General features: G+C 40.3%; 1 protein-coding gene and 1 long non-coding RNA gene across 9 annotated transcripts in view; one reads left to right on the forward strand and one right to left on the reverse strand.

Annotated features, from left to right (window-relative positions):
• The window catches only part of Myh10 (myosin heavy chain 10), a 135,402-nt gene that overhangs the window by 42,246 nt on the left and 73,156 nt on the right, over window positions 1-20,000 (reverse strand). For 5 of the 8 annotated variants that reach the window (XM_048798052.1, XM_048798053.1, XM_048798054.1 and 2 more), the window contains 6 exons: window positions 18,750-18,868; window positions 17,935-18,087; window positions 14,043-14,216; window positions 10,100-10,273; window positions 9,728-9,842; window positions 5,039-5,101 (listed from right to left, as the gene is read on the reverse strand). In XM_048798052.1, coding sequence (XP_048654009.1) covers window positions 5,039-5,101; window positions 9,728-9,842; window positions 10,100-10,273; window positions 14,043-14,216; window positions 17,935-18,087; window positions 18,750-18,868 — 798 coding nt within the window. The remainder of the gene's footprint in view (window positions 1-5,038; window positions 5,102-9,727; window positions 9,843-10,099; window positions 10,274-14,042; window positions 14,217-17,934; window positions 18,088-18,749; window positions 18,869-20,000) is intronic. The other 3 variants (XM_048798055.1, XM_048798051.1, XM_048798050.1) reach the window with 1 other exon arrangement.
• Window positions 12,094-14,218, forward strand: LOC125615028. The gene is made up of 4 exons (XR_007345597.1): window positions 12,094-12,183; window positions 12,476-12,608; window positions 12,802-12,908; window positions 13,110-14,218. It is a non-coding gene; the product is annotated as an uncharacterized LOC125615028 (long non-coding RNA).

Raw genomic sequence — 20,000 nt, forward strand, 5'->3', positions numbered from 1 at the left:
GGCCAGGGAGCTGTTCCCATGGTCCCTCTGACCCTGACAATCAGTTAAGATGACCACTACTACCTCCCCAACCACCCTGCACTGGGTAAAGCATGGTGCTTGGCACTCAGTGGCTATTTAATAAGTAATTGCTGAAGGAACACCAAGTTTACCAAAAGAATGAATGACTACCACCACCAAAGAGAAAAGAGCACTGGATTCATTTTGCAGGATGTTGACCTATAAGGGTATTTCTTACGCACCACATGCTGCCAATGTCCAACACTGCCATTACATTAGACAAATGTGAGCAAAATAATCCTGATTTTCAAGTTTAATTTTAATAAAAGTAATTAAAAACTAAATATTCAGATTCTTAAAAAAAGAATGATTTGAACTTTGTTATTATTTTTAATTTGAAATTTTAAACTCAGTGAAAATCTACTAATAAGCAAAACCATCTTGTGGGTAATAGAGAAATGCTTTGGGAAATTTATTAAATGATTTGGGCCAAAATGATATAAAAGTATGACTGTATTTCAAAATCAAGACCCAGAATAGCTGCTATTTTAAGAGTATTTTCTTGGGGAAAATGGTTAGAGTAGGAAGCAAGGAATCTGCAGCAATTCTGCTCCTTCGGGATCTAACACAGCCCAAGCCCCACGGTGTTTCACAGTCACTGGCTCAGTGTGAGACAGGCTTGGTCATCATCCCACCACAAACTCTTCTCCTTCGGGTATCAGGAAAGCTTGGTGAGGGCTGCTGGTGGGCATTTAAATTATTTGCTTTCCCAGATGCCTGCAAAGAATTAAAAGTATTTTGCACTGACATTTTATTATTCTATAAAAATTTCAATAGTCAGACTTTAGATGCTTAAACATCCATTTAACAGAGAAAATGGAATGTGTCATTTATGTCATTACAAAGCTACCATAAATGGTTTTTATATGAGGGATATTATTGTCTGCTGCAGGAATTCTTAATGGCTGTTCTTCTAGGGGACAATCTAGGAGATAGGAGAAAGATGAGATTTTTATGTTCTTCAAACCCAGCCCAAATACTAGTGCCACTAAACTTAATTTGAAATATTTAAGCCAGGTAGCCAGAATTCTAATTAGTATAGCTGGAAACCAGGAGTGGGCCATTTACTTTATTGTTAATTTCAACAGCCTCCACAGGCAGCACAGTCCCAGGCTCTTAGTATTCATTTCAACAAGTTAAGACTATGCTACTCTAACAGACAAAAATGTTACTAACAGTTAAAACCATGTTCGGAAAGAAATATTAAATTGCTCGGAATTCCTAGAAACAATCTTAATGTCAAATGGTGTCTCCATAATGTTTCCATAATAACAACAACTTTAAAACCATTATACAAAGGCTGTTACAACCAATCTCTTACAATCATTGCTTTAGAGTATTTGGAAATTATTCCAGGAAGTCCAGAGGTTGATATGAGGAGAAAGCAATCTTTCTTAACCCAAGCACCAGCAATAAGCTGAACTTCCCTTCCCCATGGAGGTTTTCCCATCTCTTTCAGAAGCCCAAGGTGTCTGGCAAACAGGAAGCCCTTCTTCCTCCCAGGGTGCTACTGCACCATTGTCCTTGCTTCCCTAGCTGATCGCTGTCCCAAACATCTTAATATTGGCAGCCTAGCATGACTACCTATCAGCTGGGCCATGGGACACAGTGCCTAAAAGTAGACTTGCCTTAAACAAAAACCAAGGAAATAAACATTGAGCGTCTGTTTTTCATAATTACAACAGCAACAGCCACAAGGGTGCCAGCAGCAGCTGCAGGCGAGGCCATGGCAATGGCGATGGCGACTCCCCAACACCATGTATCTACACATCCCCATCAGGTGCAGGCTCACAAGGACCCCGAAAGCCCAGTGTCATCATCCCCACTTAACCTCAGGAACTCCAAATGCTACTTCTTCTTGAGTGCCAATCTACTGGTAAGACTCAAGATAAAAAATATGAAAGAATAGACTACACTGCAACAACAGCAAAACTTCATCCGTTGATGATGACACTTTTAAGCATAAAATTGTATTAGGCCCAAACCACAGATCCTAAGAAAGTACTTTATTTCTACAGCCCATAATTCGATGGCTGCCATTTTATCAGTCACGTTGCTTTATTTTAAGTGGAACAGCCTTTAATGTCTTACTGGATTAAAAAAGACTGCTTCAAAGCTTTTGAAGTCAGAACATCCTCACTGCTAGGTTTTAAGCCTGGCTACCACATAAGTCTTTCCTCTCAATTATGGTGAGCAGATAGGTAAGAGTCCAGTGGAGATCACAGGATGAAGGAAGCCCTGGAAGAGCTGTGACACTGGACAAGCCTTCCAGGGTTGGGAACCAGCCCCTTCCTTAACAGTCTCAAGTTAACTGCTGCTCCCTCATTTCAAGGGCTGATTCTATGAAAGACTGAGAAAGGGGTTGGGGGACCTATAATAAAAACCTGCTTCCTGGCTCTTCTTACATTTTCTTTCATGGTACTGTTTCAGCTCTGTCAGCTGCGATCTAGCAAATGTGAGGGTTCAAAGAGCCTGAATGGTGTCACTCTGTGAAGGAAACTGCAGGTTCAAGCCAGCATTAGGGCAGATAGGGTCATAATTGTCCCTCCAGGCTGGTTTGGGTCAGGTCTAAAAGCCATTAAACAGCTCTCTAACCCTTTAAGTCCAAAAGCCTGACTAACTTTGAAGTTGGAATCCCTCTTTGTTACTTAAGTCTGCTTGCATTCTCCATGACTGGTCCATCTCAGAAGTCCAGACTTTCAAAACAGATGTAAAAGAAAACAGTGCTTGATATTACAGCAGAAACCTGTGGGACCTCCACATTCTGCTGCTAGGGATGGATCCCCTTCGCCCCTGCTCCTTTCTCTCCTGTACCTGTCCTTTGATGCTTTTGAAAGCTCAGTTTCTCATTTTTATCCTCAAAAGCCTACATGCTCTTCAATTTCCCAACATTACAAATGTGCCCAGCAGCACAGGGTCCATAACAGCGTTGTGTGACTTCCTTAAATAGATGTTCACTAAAGGTCAGCTTATCATAGGCAATCACAACCTCGGTCCCCAGGAACCTCCTCACCCACTATTTTCTGAGAAAACACTGAAAATACCAATATCCTACATTTTCGGTTTTAAACCTCTTACATTTCCCTGGGGTCTCTTGAACCCATAAACACATAATGAAGAGAGAAAGAATTGCTATAGAACTACTGTACACAACTTCACAGACCATATTTGGCCATGGTAGATGGACAGGCCTCTAAGGAGAAGAAGAGATTAAGACCCTTCATAATTGGTTCATCCAGGTAACTCAACCAAAGGCCACGTCACAGAGAGACAGAGCCAGGGACATCTTTAGCACCAAGGTAAGAATGTGTGTGACTCTGTGTGTGTGTGTGTGTCGGGGAGGGGAGGGTGCTTACTTCCTGTTTTCTCATTACAATGAAATCATCCAAGAGTGGCTCTGTACTGAATCCTGCTGGTACAGAAAAATGCCTGGTCTATGCACCCAAAGATCATGGTTGCACAGGAGCCTCTGTACTGTAGGGGAAGGAAAGGCTGGGGTGGGGGTTTTAGGGGAAACTGCTGTGTGTGAAAAGTGGGAATGGGGTTGTTACCCCTCCCACCCAGCAATTTTCTCACTTACAGACTCATTCATGGTGTGTCTCCTTTTGTGCCAGTTACTGGGAAATGACAGAGAGCAACAGGCCCTGCTCTCAAAGACCTCACAATCTGGAATTCTCTTACAAGATTAGAAATCCAAAAGTGGGACAGAAAATTAATCTCAAGAGGGCACTCTACTTTGGGAGAATGTCCAAGAGCTTAGGCACTGACCTTTTGACAAAGCACAAGTCCTAGGCAGACCAGAAGCTGAGAGCTAGTGCTCAGTGCTCTCTCTCTCTTTCTACTTCTTCTTCACTGTCGGTGCTCCCTAAGGCCCAAGGTAACTGAGTTTGCAGGTTTCTTTCTTTGGGGTTCTGTGCAATTTTCATTTCAGCTCAAATTTTCTTTGGCATGATCTATCCTCCCCTCCCACACCAAGCTTGCACTCTATATGTCTCTCACAGTATCTGAGCTAGAATTTATGGCAGGAATCTTGAGTTGGACTAAATTAGGCACAGTCATTTAACATTTTTAAAAATAACCCTGGAGAAGGATTTAGATAACAATATTATCATGTTCTAAAATTCATAAGGGAAATTTTTATAAGATGAATTTGGCTTTTTCTTTGAATTCTGCTACTTGTCAATTTTACTTAAAATTGGAAAGCTGGGTGACTTTCATTTTATATTGGGCTTTTGGGGGGCCCTCTAGCCATCACTGGTATGTATTTTAAAACAGGACTGAGAACTCAAATTACAAAGCTGAAACATTTGGACCTCAATTTCAAGTTCAAAGTATAAATTCTAACAACATTCTACTCCATCTTAGTCTTGAGCTACACATATCAAACCTTGTAGACAGGTTCAATGCCCCCAGTTACAAAGATGAGTCCAACTAGCTAGATATGCATACCAATTCCAAATCAAAGGTTTAACAAGATCAATATACCTGAGATAAATATGTAATTATTTGTTCACAAAATGGTAGAGACTTAAACCAAAACCAAAAAACTCCTCCTCGGAATTCCTTAAGAGTTAAAATTTAAAGGTGACTCAAAGACAAAGGAGATGTCATTTAGTAGATCAATGCCTTACAATTCCCTTGGAGGACTGTGTATCAAAATGGTGCTATTGGAAAAAGGTAGTGACGTATCTTTTAATATGCAATGCTACAAGTGCTATGCATAAAATAAGAAGCAATGTAGAGGCAGTAGCAATTGAATTGTTTATGCACTCAAACAGTTGCCTTGAAGTGTAATAAAACTGAGCATGAAATGAAAGGTTCATGCAGCCTATGAGCAAAACAAAAACAGAAACCCCAACCCCAACCCCAACCCCCCAGTGTACCCTGCCCTCCCCAGCCACCCTGCCAGCCCTCCCCAAGTTTGTTCTGTGGGCTTAAAACCCTTCTGTTTTGGAGGCTACAGGCTGTATACATTCACCTGGTGGCTCATGAAGACCAGAAACACTGTCATAGAAAGAAGCTCTCTGAATATTCTGAATCTCTAAAGCAGAGAAACAGTAAAAACAGGAGGACAGAAGAGCAAATACACAAACACTTCAGTTAGTGTGAAAGACATTTGACATCACAAGTAAACTGAAACTGGGCTACAGAAGCAGCCAGTCCAGGGCAAATCCCATGCAAACATTACTGGTTAGAGAATTTGCACATTTGGACAAAGTTCTTTATAAAATAAATTTAAACTGAATCAAAGAGCATATTCTCAACTCTAGGTGTGAGCATCATATCATATTGATGTTCAATGATTACCCCAGGTAAGTGCTGGAGGACAGTTAAGAATAATAAGGTACTAGTTGAGCTATCTATCATAAAAAGATCTTGCAATTAATAAATCAGGACAAGACTGCAGTTAAGTTAGAGCACTGTGGTCAAAGTAAATATTAATGGGTTTCATATTGCTGTGAAATTTTAGTTCCAATACAGATTTTGGAAACATAATGTACTTCAAATACAAATTCCTAAAAGATCAGTAGCTACCATTAAAGATAATAAAATTCAAGTTCTGTTGCAGCAAAATGTTAAAATAATTTCAAATCCTAAGAAATCAATCATGAAAATACCCAAAGTGGAAAATTGACATGAAAATGCAAGCGTTAGTTTTCTTTCAGAAGTGGCAAGAAATCCTTTGTACTAGTAGAGAGATCCCAAACGTCTTTTAGCAAAAAGTGGGGCACTAAGAATCTCTAGGGCAGGGCTGCCACCAATACATCTTATTCCTCCTGGTTTGGCCTTGAGAAAACTCTGTAAACCCTAACACAAACTGGATTTAAACACAAGAGGTCTTATACTCAAGGCACTGTGTCCACAGGCAAGCTGTATACATATATCATATCTCCATCCATTCATGGTCAACTTGTCATTTTTCTGCATTTGCAATTCAGTGGCTATGAAAAGAGGCAACTAATTAGATGTTAATCAAGTGTTTTTCCAGGGTTCTTTTTCTTTTCTTTCTTTCTTTCTTTTTTTTTTTTTCGTGGTACTGAGGATTTAACTGGGGTGCTTTACCACTGAGCTACATCCCCAGTCCCTTTTATTTTGTATTTTGAGACAGGGTCTCACCAAGTTGCTTAGGGCCTCACCAAGTTGCTGAGGTTGGCCACAAACTTGTCATCCTCCGGTCTCAGCCTCCAGAGCCACTGGGATTATAGGCAACTAAGGCTATTTTCTTTTCCTAGAGAAAAACCTCCCATTATCCTCAAAGACCTATTTTTACATTCTGTGTGAGCAATCAGGAATCTCTCTATCTTGAATCCAAATCCTTTTCTGAGCCTGCCACTGATCTTGCATATGAAACATACAGTCTTCAAACTTGGACAATGTGGTACTGCCTCTCCACCTGCCCTCACCCTAGAGGACAGCACCCTATTCTCTAGTGATTGACCTCTCAGATCTTCTCTGCCACTCAGATTCAACAGGCTGTCTACCCAGGCTGTTAGGAGACAGGATTTTCTGCTAAAAGGGGCATTATCAGGAGTGCAAACACACAGGACTGTTCCAGAGCAAAAGCTAGCAGAGACAGATCAAACCTGGGACAGGTGGGACAAACCTGGGACACCTCTTGGCCTGTTCTAACAAGAGTGGCCAAACACACTCTCAACCTACATAACTGTAGGAAAGCAAGGGCTATAAACAGGGCTACAAAAAGTGTGCCGCCTGTGAAGTTAGAGCTGTAGACAAGTACAGATGAACAGGGCTGAAGGGGCTCAGCAACATGGCCAGAGTTTCACCTAAGCATTTTGTAATTTAATAACTTTCCTGTACCTATTAAATAGAAATCACAGGTAAGGAATCTCCAGACCTGGTCTTCACTATAAGACCTGTCATCTGTGATCAGAAATTGGAACTCATCGTTTCAGCCTCCCACCTCTCACCTAAACCCTGACCCGCTGCTGCCCAAGACCTCTCCAGTATCTGGGGATGATCTAAGACTAACGGAGAAGAATGGAAGGAGGACACTTAGGAAGGTTGGAGCCAGCTAAAGATGAGTGCAGTTCTATTACAGCATCTGGGTCTACCTGGACTCCTCACTGCAGTACAAGCTCTCGGAGGGCAGGGGACACACCTTTTGTTGCTTCCAGGTCTATCCCACAGACATATGAGAAGCCCCTGACAAGGTCTGCAGTTACAGGACTGGGGCTCCACATGTGTATTTCATTCAAAATGGTTTTTGCTTAAGAAACACAATGTCAGAACATGTGTGTAAACCTAGGCCCCAATTTCCTTTATTAAACTATCAGTGTTTCCCAAATATCTTGTTTTGCTTTGAAAGAAAGAGAAAACCAGGTTTGGAGGCTTCCGTGGGGAAATCCCCCTTCCCCAGGCCTGCCTTCCAGGCCCACTATTGTCCTCAGTCACCTCCCTCACACTCCTGACCTCCAGAATCTCTCACCAACCTACCAGCAAGCCAGTGCCCACTTGACTTGTTATAATTCAGACTGTGAACAAACCTACTCATGCTCTATTCATTAAAGTCAAAACTCCCCTCCAACTGGGCCATCAGGCGGCCTCAAGATTGAACCTGGCCCCAACCATCTCCCCAGCCTTCCTTCTTGACCACTCTCCCTTTCTGCCCCAGCTCTACAATGAAGCCAAAAAGGATGTTCCTCCTGAGTGGTGGATCCCTCTATGTCCCTTCTCCACCCCACCCAACTTCACTCACAAAAACCCCTCTCCTAGATCCTTAGCCCTGGATGAATTAGTTCATGTAATAAGACTTTTTATCTGCAAATGCTGAAGGCGTGCTCAGGATGTAAATGCTTAAAAATTAGTGCTAAAACCACCGTGTGGCACTCAGTAAGCGCTCAGAACATGTTAGCTTTCATCATTTAATCAATAAGTTGTTATCCTTGAAGGACAAAGAAAGCTGCATCCTCTTTCATGATGTTTTACTGTAGCACCCCAGAAAAAGAAGAGTTGCTTCCTCTGATGCAAATTCCTAAAAACTCTGTACCATTCACACAGCATTGATCTCAGATATCTCTGGCACTCAATAGTTTGTGTGTGTATCCCCCTTCCTTTTGCTGTGTTCTGAGACCTGGAAAGAGCACCAGGAGGAGACTGAGTGAGCACGGTGCACTTTGTGACTGACAGTGTCCACCACTCACAACTGAATGGACTCCCAAGGGAACAAAATTGCACCCCTCTCTCCTTTGTGAAGCATTTCCCATCTGCATGGCAACTTGCCAGTGCTCATCTTTCTGTAATGACCTGAGCTCAGTCTTTTTTCTCCACTCTAGTCCCAGTTTCTCAGATCCCACACCAACACTCTCTGGCAACACAAAGAGCAGGGCCACTCTGAAGGCTCTGCAAATTCTTTGTTTTTTGAGACAGTATCTTGCTATGTTGCCCAGACTGGCCTTAAACTCTGACTTAAGCAATCCTCCTGCTTCAGCCTCCCAAGTGCTAGGACTAGAGATGCATGTCCTGTCTTGCTTGGGTCCTGCAAATTCTGCCCAAGGGCCTGGCAATTCTTCTCTGTCTTCAGGTAGTATCCCTTGACTGACTAGATCATTGCAAATGACACTGTGCGTCTAGTAGCCAGTTGAAGACTTTCATTTAAAGGTATAAAGATGAAAAACTTCCATTTGACTTATCAGAAAGTTAACCTTTCCCCCAGAATCTCCTTTTAATATAGTCTCGGGCATAGTCTCTTTCCAGGACATGTTCATACATGTGTGCACTGCACCCCACCCTGCAGGCTCCCTTACCTGCACCTGACCTGATGTGCGTGGTCATTCTTCTCCCTTTCTCTGCATTCAGTCTTCCCTCTTTCTTTTGCCCCAACTACCCTGACCCCTCTTTTTTATACTTTTTGTGTTTCTTTCCCTTGATCTCTCAGAAGACAGCTAGACTCTTAGGTCTTGAGATGCTATAGAGAAAACAGAAGTGAGACAGTTCCAAACATGCTTGGCCTCAAAGTCAAGGCCTGGTGGAGGCAGTTCCAGGCCAAGGTCCTACATGGCCCGAGGCCAAGCAAAGAGGTAGGACAGAACCAGAGTGAGGTGCAGCAGCAAGAGCTAAGCTCTAAGAGATGATGTGTTCCTTCTTTGTGTACAGACACACAGGCTTTTTGTTTTTCTGGTACTAGTAAAATCTGATCTCTGATAAATGTCACCAAAAATCTTCACCTGAAGTTCATGTACATAAAAAAAACTATGAGGACTAATGGAAATAAAAGAAAATGATTCATATGCAGGGTATTGGGAGACTTCATTCACCAGCCTCTGTGTGTGGCGGGAGTGGCAATGATGGAGGATGCAGCTTGGCAGACCTGTACACACTGGGAAATGGCACATGCAGGGCTTCTCGGTTTTGTGTCCCTGTGCCCTCAGTTTATAGCTGAATTGTCACTGGAGAGCTGAGGCATTGTAGTTCTTTGTTCCTGCACTCCCCACAGCATCTGACCAAGAGGGCAGATGTCTTATTCATTTCTTAACCCAAGTATCTTAAAATGGATAACTTCCGATATAACGGCAGCCCTGCTCTAGCGAAAGATGTTAAAGTAAGAAAAAAAATGTTTATACACATATATATGAAAAAGAATCATCAACAAATCTTAACTATAAAAGATTCCAGCCAAGCTTAATTACAAACATAAGTACATCCTTACCGTCCTTCCAAAGCTCTGCCACGAATCTATCTGATGACTGGTGTAGAAGGGTGGCCACGTTGTCATTCAGAGGGTCCATGTTCTTCATCAGCCACTCGTCGGCCTTATAGTCCACCTACCCGTACCAAAGCCAAATGTGGTGAAATGGAAAACACAAAACCAAACACAAGAACAAAAACCTTCTTAAGCTTTCATCAAAAGTCTTCACAGAACAATCGAAAAAACTGGATTGTCTCAAAGGCAAGCCAACTATAATATATACCATATACAGTGTTTGTGAACGTCTGTCGACACCTTTGTTACACCTTCATAAAACGCAGCAACAGAAAACAGTGATTTTAATTGTGTTATCCAGCATAAGGACTCTCTTACCTTCCCGGCATAATGTATAATGCAAAAGTCAGCTTTGTCTTTCAGTTGCCGAGGTTTCTGGAACTTGGAGTGGGAACCCTGCTCTTGAACCAATTTTTCAACAAAGGTTTTGTCTGTGGCTTTAGGGAACCAGCACTCTTCATCCAGAAGGGCCAGGACACCTGGAGGGTTAGCCTGATGATGAGAGGCAGCAAGAAAGGACAAGGTTTGCATGTCAGATGCCATCGGGTTGACAGCTTATCTTTCAAAGCCATTAGTTTTACGCAGATCTGTGAAAAACTACTGCTAGGATAGAAAGTAATCTCCAAACCATAACAAGTTTATAATTCAAACACGGAGATCTCAAACTGCTGTACCAACAAGAAAATGGGTAACTTCTCTAGCCAACTTTCAAAATACGTAAATTTTAAGTAAACTAATTCTAAATAAATGGCCCACAAAAGCAGTAAATAAAGAAGCCAGAAAGGATCTGGGAGGTGGCTGTAGAGATGAAATTAATTGTTTATATTCAATGACTGGTGGATATATTATTATAAAATCTCAACCAACTGTTTGTTTCAGGCATTATACATCTTAAGCAATGTAAGTTTTTGTTTAAATGATGATTAAATACAGCATATTGTTTCATACTTGGTAAACTGTTTAAAAGTATTATTAAGTAGAGTTCATGGAGAGTGATAAAATGAACATATAAAGCAATTGATGAATTAGCAGACTTTGAGAGCCTACTTTATGTCACTAACTTATGAGCTCACTGGAAAGAGGACTCAGTGAATCCACAAAGTTACAAAGCAGATTACTGGCAGCCAGGGGTTGGGAGGAGAATGGAAACTGATAGCTAATGGCTACGGGGCTTTTGGGGGAGAGGTGATGAAAATATTGTAGAATTAGCACTTAGAAGGTTACAATCTTATGCTATGTAAGTTGTGTCTCAATTAAAAAATAGGATGATCTATGCCATCCACAACAGAACTTGGGCCAGTTCTAGGACATATCCATAAAACCAGCTTTTTAGAAGAAAACTCAAATATCAGTTTTCTTTAACACACAGGCCATTATCTTTTTTTTTTTAGATTTTTTTTTTTTAATATTTATTTTTTTTAGTTTTCGGTGGACACAACATCTTTGTTTGTATGTGGTGCTGAGGATCGAACCCGGGCCGCACGCATGCCAGGAGAGCGCACTACCGCTTGAACCACATCCCCAGCCCGGCCATTATCTTTACTGGGGAACAGCTAACTATCTATACAAGTACTATTTTTAAAACAAAGTAAAGGTTAGAGTTAAATGTAATAATGTGGGTGGAGAAAGGTGAAGGTGGATTTCAAAGCCAGAAGGTAGAAGCTGGGAGAATCCTTATGCAGTGAGACCTTAGCCCACAGCTCCTTCACCTGAAAGAACTTTTGGGGTTTCAGATCAGCTAAAAGAAGATGATAACCAGAAGCAACAAGAATTAGGTAATCCAGAGGAGCCAGGGCTCAGAGTGGCAGGTGGGTCAATCTCCCCGCATCACCTGACAGATGTGAGTAAGAAAGTGCCACACTAATATTAAGGTAACCGAAACGTCTGTCCTTCTACAGTGATTTACATTTCTAGTCCCATTAGTGAAAACATTCCTGAATTCTGACATGAAATCCAAATACGATTAAATTTTTTTCTAAATGACTCAGTGACAGCATGATTACAAAGAACCGTTAATGAGTCTCATTTTTTTTTTCTTCAATGTCAAAATCTCTTATCACTTCTTTTAATTGGGTATTTCTAAAGAACTATAAGTTCAGGAGTCTATGTTTTTGTATAATGGTCAAGAGGTTTGTAAAAAGCTTTTGAACCCCAAGGCTCACAGGCTTCCACCCATCTCCAAGCCAGGTGTGACTGGAACACTTTTATTTATTTATTTTTAATTCATTAATTTATTTTTGGGTATTGGGGATTGAACCCAGGGGCAATTTACCACGGAGCTAAGTCCCCAGCCCTTTTTATTTCTTTTCTCAGTAAGTTGCTGAGGCCGGTCTCGACTTGTGATCCTGCTGCTAGGATTATAGGCATGTGCCATGGTGCCTGGCTCCAGAACACTTTTAAAGGTATTCTTCTTCAAGAAAATATTGCAACCACTCTCCCTTTCTCTCTCTTTTTTGGTGGGGGTGGGGTGGGGTGCGGTGGTACTGGGAATTTAACCCAGGTTCTCCTCCATTCTAAAGCATAAGTGCAAGGACACCATCAAGGCAGTCTTAAAATGTAGGCCTTTGAGTGCCACAAGGACACACAGATATAAACACCTCAAATAACATCAATAATAATGTCAACAGTGCTAACACAAAATATTTCATTCCCTTATTGATACAAATTTCCAAACAAATTTCTTGGTGATTTTAGGCAACAGAGCAGCAATGAAATGTGCTTGTGTGCTGGTGTGGATGTGAAAGCTAACTGGAAATTACTGCAAGTATGCTGTGAGTGTTACCTCCAAAAGATGCAACAAGCTACCCAGCCATCCTTACCACTACAGGTAATTTGAGATTTCTGCTCCAAAAATGTAGCTCAAGTGCCTTAAAAAGTAAAATGATTCCTTATGTAGGTAATGTGCCAAATGAAAATTATCTGTTGCATTCCTTAAACCCACATATCTAATGTACTAGGACTACATCTTCAATGGAGTGAATGTCTTCTAGGTTCCTCCTCTTCCTAACTTGTCACTGCAGGGACTGTGCCATCCAAGATCTCCAGACAGTGGGCCTCAACCATCTTTAAATACAGACTCTGGGCAGCAACAGAGACTGCATAACAAGAAAAAGAACTGCTTTTCTCAGTAAGTTGCTGAAGCTGGTCCCCTGTTAGGGGAGACCTTGGGATTGTTGTTGCAATAGGCCTACTTTAGTAGTGCTAGAACTTTATGTAAATTACAGGTATTAATGCAAGACGCTCTAGGTTAGAACCCTAATACTGGGGTTGGGAGGGATATCTCAGCCTTAATTACACATTGTTTTTTTTTTTCTCTATGTTTTGACAGACACTAGAATAAAATAAGCAAAACCAATATTATGGTGAGTAAAATATAACACCAGAAAGCCAGGTATGGTGGTGCATTCTTATAATCCCAGCTACTCAGGAGGCCGAGGTAGGAGGATGACAAGTTGGAGTCCAGCCTGGGCAACTTGGTGAAACTCTGTTTAAAAAAATAAATTAAAAAAACCAAAACAAAACAACTATCTGCCAGGAAATACATAGCCAGATCATTACTATTTGTTCACAATCACATGGAGTAGTTCAAAAAGCAAATGAACTATGTATAGTTCTATGTGCTTTTATATGATGCTAAAATTCTGATGCGCTAAGATTGCTACTAAAAATACATCTGCCAAAAGGCCCCCCTCCCTGCCCAAAACCACCCAAGACTTCAAATTTTAACAATCTGCCCAAAGAAAAACATCTCTGTACTTACAAGGACAAACTTTTTTTGTGTAGAAAATGGATTTACACGACATGGCTTACCCCCAGCTAAGTGTATGTCCCTGAATTACCTAAGATGATGGGAGACAGGGGAGGCACCACCACCAGGGACCTCTGCCACCCGTGAAGACCACACTACATTATTCAACACAACTATACATGTGAGGATAGGAACAAAGCTGAAAGGAAAGATAACAGAAGGGTTTTACTGGGATGTCACTTATTTTTAAATAGGATATTTTATCCCAGCATCACCTTCCTAGAAAAGTTAGATTATTATTATTTATTAGTAGGAGTATGTGTGGGGTTGTGGGGGGCCTTGTGCATGCTAGGGTAAGCCTCTACCAGTAAGCTACATGCCCAGATGAACATTTAGATTGAAAAACTACTTTAACACTGATGAGGATAATTTCTATCTTGGATTATGCCAAGAACAAAATTTAAGGCTCTGCTTGAACAGGAACTAGAAGCCAAACTGTGAGGACACACTTACGGGCCTCTCTATCAGGTCGATGCATGGCTGCAGATCCAGCCCGAAGTCGATGAAGTTCCACTCGATGCCCTCGCGCTGGTACTCCTCCTGCTCCAGCACAAACATGGTGTGGTTGAACAGCTGCTGCAGCTTCTCGTTGGTGTAGTTGATACACAGTTGTTCAAAGGAGTTCAGCTACAGATGTTGAAAGTCATTGTCCAAACATGGGGAGGGAGAGAAGATGGGAATAATTATCTAGTTACCCAAAAAGTTCATTAGAAGTTATCAGGTATCCATGATATTACTGGTTCTAGCTGATGAATCAGTACTGTCCCGTTCTACCCTTCAGTGAGGATGTGGGCTCCAGAGTGAGGTAAGAAAAAAAAATCATCTAAGAATCGTCTTTACTTTCCAGGGCTGCTGCTGGGAGCTCAGACTGGTCTGATACAAAGAACGCTGAGGAAGGATAAAGATCTGGGTTAATCTATGCAAGCACTTCTCCTATTCAATGTTTGACCTTTGCCAATATCCAAAGTGACATAGCACTGTTCTCATTAAGTGAATCTGAATATTTCTTTCATTTGTTACAGTCACTTCTGTTCTTCCTCTGTGAACTCTGCCCATTTTTCTATTGTGCTGACGGGTGGATGAATGGACAGATGGGTGAATTTAATAAGTATAATTTTCTTTGAGTAATCATCCTACATACCCTAAGTATACAGCCCTTTCTCTGTTTCCACACCGTTCACATGAGTAGCATGTATCCATAAATAACTTCTTTCATTATAAAAAGTGACTTTCAATTAGAAAGAATTTAATCGATCTCCTAGGAATAGACTTATGGCCTGAAAAAGCCGCTCGGATCTTCCACAGCCTGCAGAACTGTTCGTACTTGCTGTTTTAGAATGAGGTCATACTGGGAGGGCAGGGGCAGAGCCTACCTTGCTTTCTAATTAGCACATAGGACAAGCCACATAAATATTTAAGAGATTGCCTGATTGTGCTTATTCATTCTTATATAAATGGATTTTGCTTTGTCTTATAATTGATTATGACATCTATTGCTCTATTAAGCCTGGACTACCTGCAACAGAACGTAATCCTTATTTAAACTACTAATTACATCTAAAAATAATTGATTTAAAAAGTTTTGTGGTGCTAGGGTCCAAACCCAGGGCCTTGCATATGTTAAGCATGCACTTTACCACTGAGTTATATACACTCCCAGAACAAAAGAATTGGTTTAGCAGAGATAGCTTTTACAATGTTGAGACATGTTCCTACTATCCCTAGTTTTTCTAGTGTTTTGAACATGAAGGGGCACTGTATTTTGTCAAATGCTTTTTCTGCATCTATTGAGATGATCATGAAATTCTTGTCTTTAAGTCTATTGATGTGATGAATTAAGTTTATTGATTTCCATATGTTGAACCAACCTTGCATCCCTGGGATGAGCCCCACTTGATCATGGTGCACTATCTTTTTAATAAGTGTTTATATGCAATTTGCTAAGAATTTTATTGAGAGTTTTTGCATCCATGTTCATCAGGGATATATTGGTCTGAAGTTTCTGTTCCTTGATGAGTTTTTGTCTGGTTTTTGGTATTAGGGTGATTCTAGCCTAATAGAATGAATGTGGAAGGGTTCTCTCCTTTTCTATTTCATGGAATAATTTGAGAAATATTGATGTTAATTTTTCTTTGAAGGTATTGTAGAACTCAGCTGAGAATCCATCTGGTCCTGGGCTTTCCCTGACTGGTAGACTTTTGATGGCATCTTCTATTCCATTGCTTAAAATTGATCTGTTTAAATTGTATATGTCCTCTTGATTCAGTTTGGGTAATTCTTATGTCTCAAGAAATTTCTCAATATCTTCAAGATTTTCTATTTTATTGGAGTATAAATTTTCAAAATAGTTTCTGATTATCTTCTGTATTTCAGTAGTCTCCATTATGATATTTCCTTTCTCATCACAAATTTTAGTAATTTGATTTCTCTCTTTGTTAGGTGTATCAATTTTATTTATTTTTTCAAAGAACCGACTTTTTTGTTTTGCCAATTTTTTGAACTGTTTCTAAATTGATAATTCATGGTATAAAATTTAAAACATACAAGTGTTATTGAGTTGCATTGAAGTCAGTCTCTCTTCAACCCCTAATTGTTCTCACTATTGTCAGCTGGTATCACCCATTTCTTGTGGTTCTTCTGGAAATACTCTCTGTCCTCATACATGTGTGTATAACCTTGATTCTTTTTAACAATTTATCTTGGAGTCTTTCCATATTAGTATATAACCACTTCATTCTTTGGGGCTGCACAGCACTGCTCTGCCCATATCTCTGCATCACGATTAAAACTTAACCACTCACTCAATGATGGATATTGAGGCTTTTTTCAATCCTGTCTGATGATAAATTATGCTCATTAACAGCTTTGTATTTTTTGCATGTATGTACCTTTTTCTGTCTGCATATTCCTATATTAATACATATTTCTTTTGCTATGCCTTGTCTTCAGTACTCTCTTCGCAGTTTTCACTGTCTCTTCTTTTTGAGTATTTCTGGAATTAACACGAAGATTGCCTATTCTCTTCCTTCCCTTAAAATTCCTACTAATAGGTTTTAAACAAGTATGTTCGATTTATAGATAAATATTGGGAAGACCTATACCTTTATGATGCTAAAATTTCCCATCAAGAACAGGGTATGTCTCTTTATTGTTTTGTTTTGTTTTTGATAGCAGCAATGTAAAGTTGCCTTCATTTAAATCTTATCTGTTTTTTCTTAAAATTATTTTTAGGTATTTCATCTGTTTTTGGTGAAGTTGGAAATGGGGATCTTTTCTTTCATTTTTATCTTCTGGTGTTTATGTAGAAGAAAGATTTTTTTTAAAAAAATGTAATTTGTACCCAGCAATTTTTCAAGATTTCTCAAGTTTTTTACAAATTAATATATCAATATATACTAAAACAATCTCTTAGAGTAGCAATGTCCAGTCCAACTTAGTGGATGAATTGCTTATCCCAGTAATGGTTCAGTTTTTATGAGGATAGACTGACTTAATAGTATTTTAAAGAAGTTCATTTTAAAATTAGACAATTCAGTATCCAATAGTGGCTAAAGTAATACACTAATTGCAAGAAAAGTCAATATTTGTGCCTTCTATATAATCTATCAAAGAAAAGAGACAAACTACATCTATCATGATACAGCTTGTATATGTATTTATAGAGATAAGGATACAAATTTTTCAAAGAGCAAATTTTATCAGCCTCTCTGCAAATCCTTAACAGGTGTGTGACTGTAAACCTTTGCCGTGTCGATGGTAATGGGACAAATCTGGTCAGATCACTGATGCAGTGTACTATCAAACATGTGGACACCGACCTTCATTCCTCCACACTGCTTCTTTTCGACTCTTGTGCTAGATCACTCTCACCCTGCCCCTGGTCTACCACACTGGCCTCCTTGATGTTGCCCTACTTCTACTTTGGTGCCAGAATACATTCCATGTCCCCAACTCCCCTCTCCCTTTGGTCAGCTCTGTTTAGACACACTGGCTTTCCAGTAGCTTCTAACTTTTGACAAATTTTCCCCCATACAGAACCAGAGGGCTCACTCTCATTATGCTGGGAATGCCTGCAGACACCTTCTCCGAACAGGCGGTCTAAAGGTCCTCCCTGTTCTTCCTGTCACAGCACCTTTCACTGTGTTAGCCTTTCACACATCTGGGAACTGAGTAGCTGTTTGCCATTTATTGTCTGACTCTCTTCTAGAATGGCAGGGACTGTACCTGTTCATTTGTCATTATGCCCCTGGTGCCTGGCACTGAACCTGGTACATAATAAGCCTTAACATTTGTTAAAAGAAGAAACAAAAAGAAATGTAGGAAGGAAAGAGAGAACAAAGAATACCTCAAAAATTTCAAATCCAGCAATATCCAGGATTCCAATGAAAGATGCTCCCTGACGTTTGGTCCTATCCAGAGCTTTATTGATACGGTGAACAAGCCAGCGAAAGAGTCGCTCGTAGGTAGCTTTTGCCAGTGCTTCTACTGCAAAATCTGCCTATAATTAAATAACATCAACCCATTATCCTGGAAACAGTCTCAACAAAGCATTTACCGCTATTATGTGAAGTTGATTGTTATCCAGCACTCAAGAAACCTGAAATGACATGTGTTACTTAATCATGTCCCAATCTTACACATCAGCAGAGGGCATTCTTAGTACAATTAAATGAAAACGGGGGTTACTCATTTTAGGGAATAGGTAAAAATGCCCAGGGAAAATAAATTCCTCCCCAGACACCTGGGGCTCTGAGCGATATTATCTATCTCATCAACTCTGTTAGCTGGCACTTTGCCACCTTCCAACCTTCTTACACAACTATTAATCTATTTCTTAAAATAGTCCACAATTAAATGGTAAATGCCATTCCCCTATTCTTGCTATTGTACAAGCACAGGAACAAGGTAATGGAGGTCTTGCTGCTGGTTTGGCTCCTAAGTTAAGATTTGTCTACTGGATTATTTGCCTCCCCTCCCCAGGACAACTAGAGATGATGTTTCAAATTCAAAAATAAGCTACTGGAAAAAATGTACTCATTTAATACTAAGAAATATTCATGAAGTTTTCATTGATTCAGTTTGTGCATGCCAATCAGAAGGTCAAATGACTCCCACTTATCACTCCAGCAAATCTGAAATAACAATTAATGTTGAACTTACTTGTTCTTTGGTCTGGGCTTTCTGCACATAGTCTCGGCCGACCTTGATCCGAGGGGTAAGTATAGCCCGAGTAAACTCCATCACATTCATCCCAAGCAGGTGGCAGAGTTTCTGTGCAACTGAAAGGTAAAACCCCTAAATACTCCATGTGTACTCAGGATGGAATCACAACACTCAACAAACACTTGACAAACTCTAGTGATTATTAAGCTGTTCTAAAGTTAGACAAATATTCGATGCCTGGCTTTTCTTTTTTTCTATTGACCATCAGAAACACATTTTCAAGTGTGTTTTAAATGTGTTTAGGTCTGATGAAAAATACCTTCCATTCTTCCACGGTAATCACACACCCATTTTTAAAAAGTGAGAGATAATGAGATAGCATCTGCCCTCCTTGCCTTCGGTGACCTGATCTTCTTCTACCTATGGGTCATTTTATGACTTCAAAGCTAAGCTATGCAGGTGCACATCTGTCTCACTTTACGTCTTTCATTGCTCTGCTAACAGTAATTTCACCATGTGGAAGCCACAGGGGGACACAGTCCCATAGGCCAATCCAACTACTTTGAATGGGCAAGATACATGTAAGGGTCAGGAAATGGTAACCATGACACAGCAAGAGAGGCAGGTCACTTAGAAGAGTATCACAGAATTAAATTGCAAAGGACCCTTGAAATGGTTACAAAAAGGACTACTTCAAGGGGCAGATGATGTGACTTTATGTCAACCTTCATGGGCCACGGTGCACAGTTATGGGATGAGATGACTTTCCCAGGTAGTCAGGCAGACCAGGCCATATCAGTGATGCCTGACTTTTCTTTTTTCCTTTATTAAGTTATTTATATATTCTAATTTGTTATACATATAGCAGAATGCAATTCATTTCATATCACACACATAGAGCACAATTTTTCAAGTCACTGGTTATACACAAAGTGTTTTCACACCATTCATGTCTTCATACATGTCCTTAGGGTAATAATGTCTAACTCATTCCACCGTCATTCCTACCCCCTTGTGCCATCCTTCCCTTTGCCCTATCTGAAGTTCCTCCATTCCCCCCATGCTCCCCACCCCACCCACCATCGCCCTTACGAGTCAGCATCCTCATATCAAAGAACATATTCGGATGCCTGGCTTTTCTTTTTTTCTATAGACCATCAGAAGCAAATGAAAGCTCCCAAGTCTTGGAAACACATTTTTAAAATGTGCTTTAAATTTAAATCCATTTTGAACATTTACAAACTAGAG

This window comes from Marmota marmota, unplaced genomic scaffold (assembly GCF_001458135.2).
Source record: "Marmota marmota marmota unplaced genomic scaffold, marMar, whole genome shotgun sequence".
NCBI lineage: Eukaryota > Metazoa > Chordata > Mammalia > Rodentia > Sciuridae > Marmota > Marmota marmota.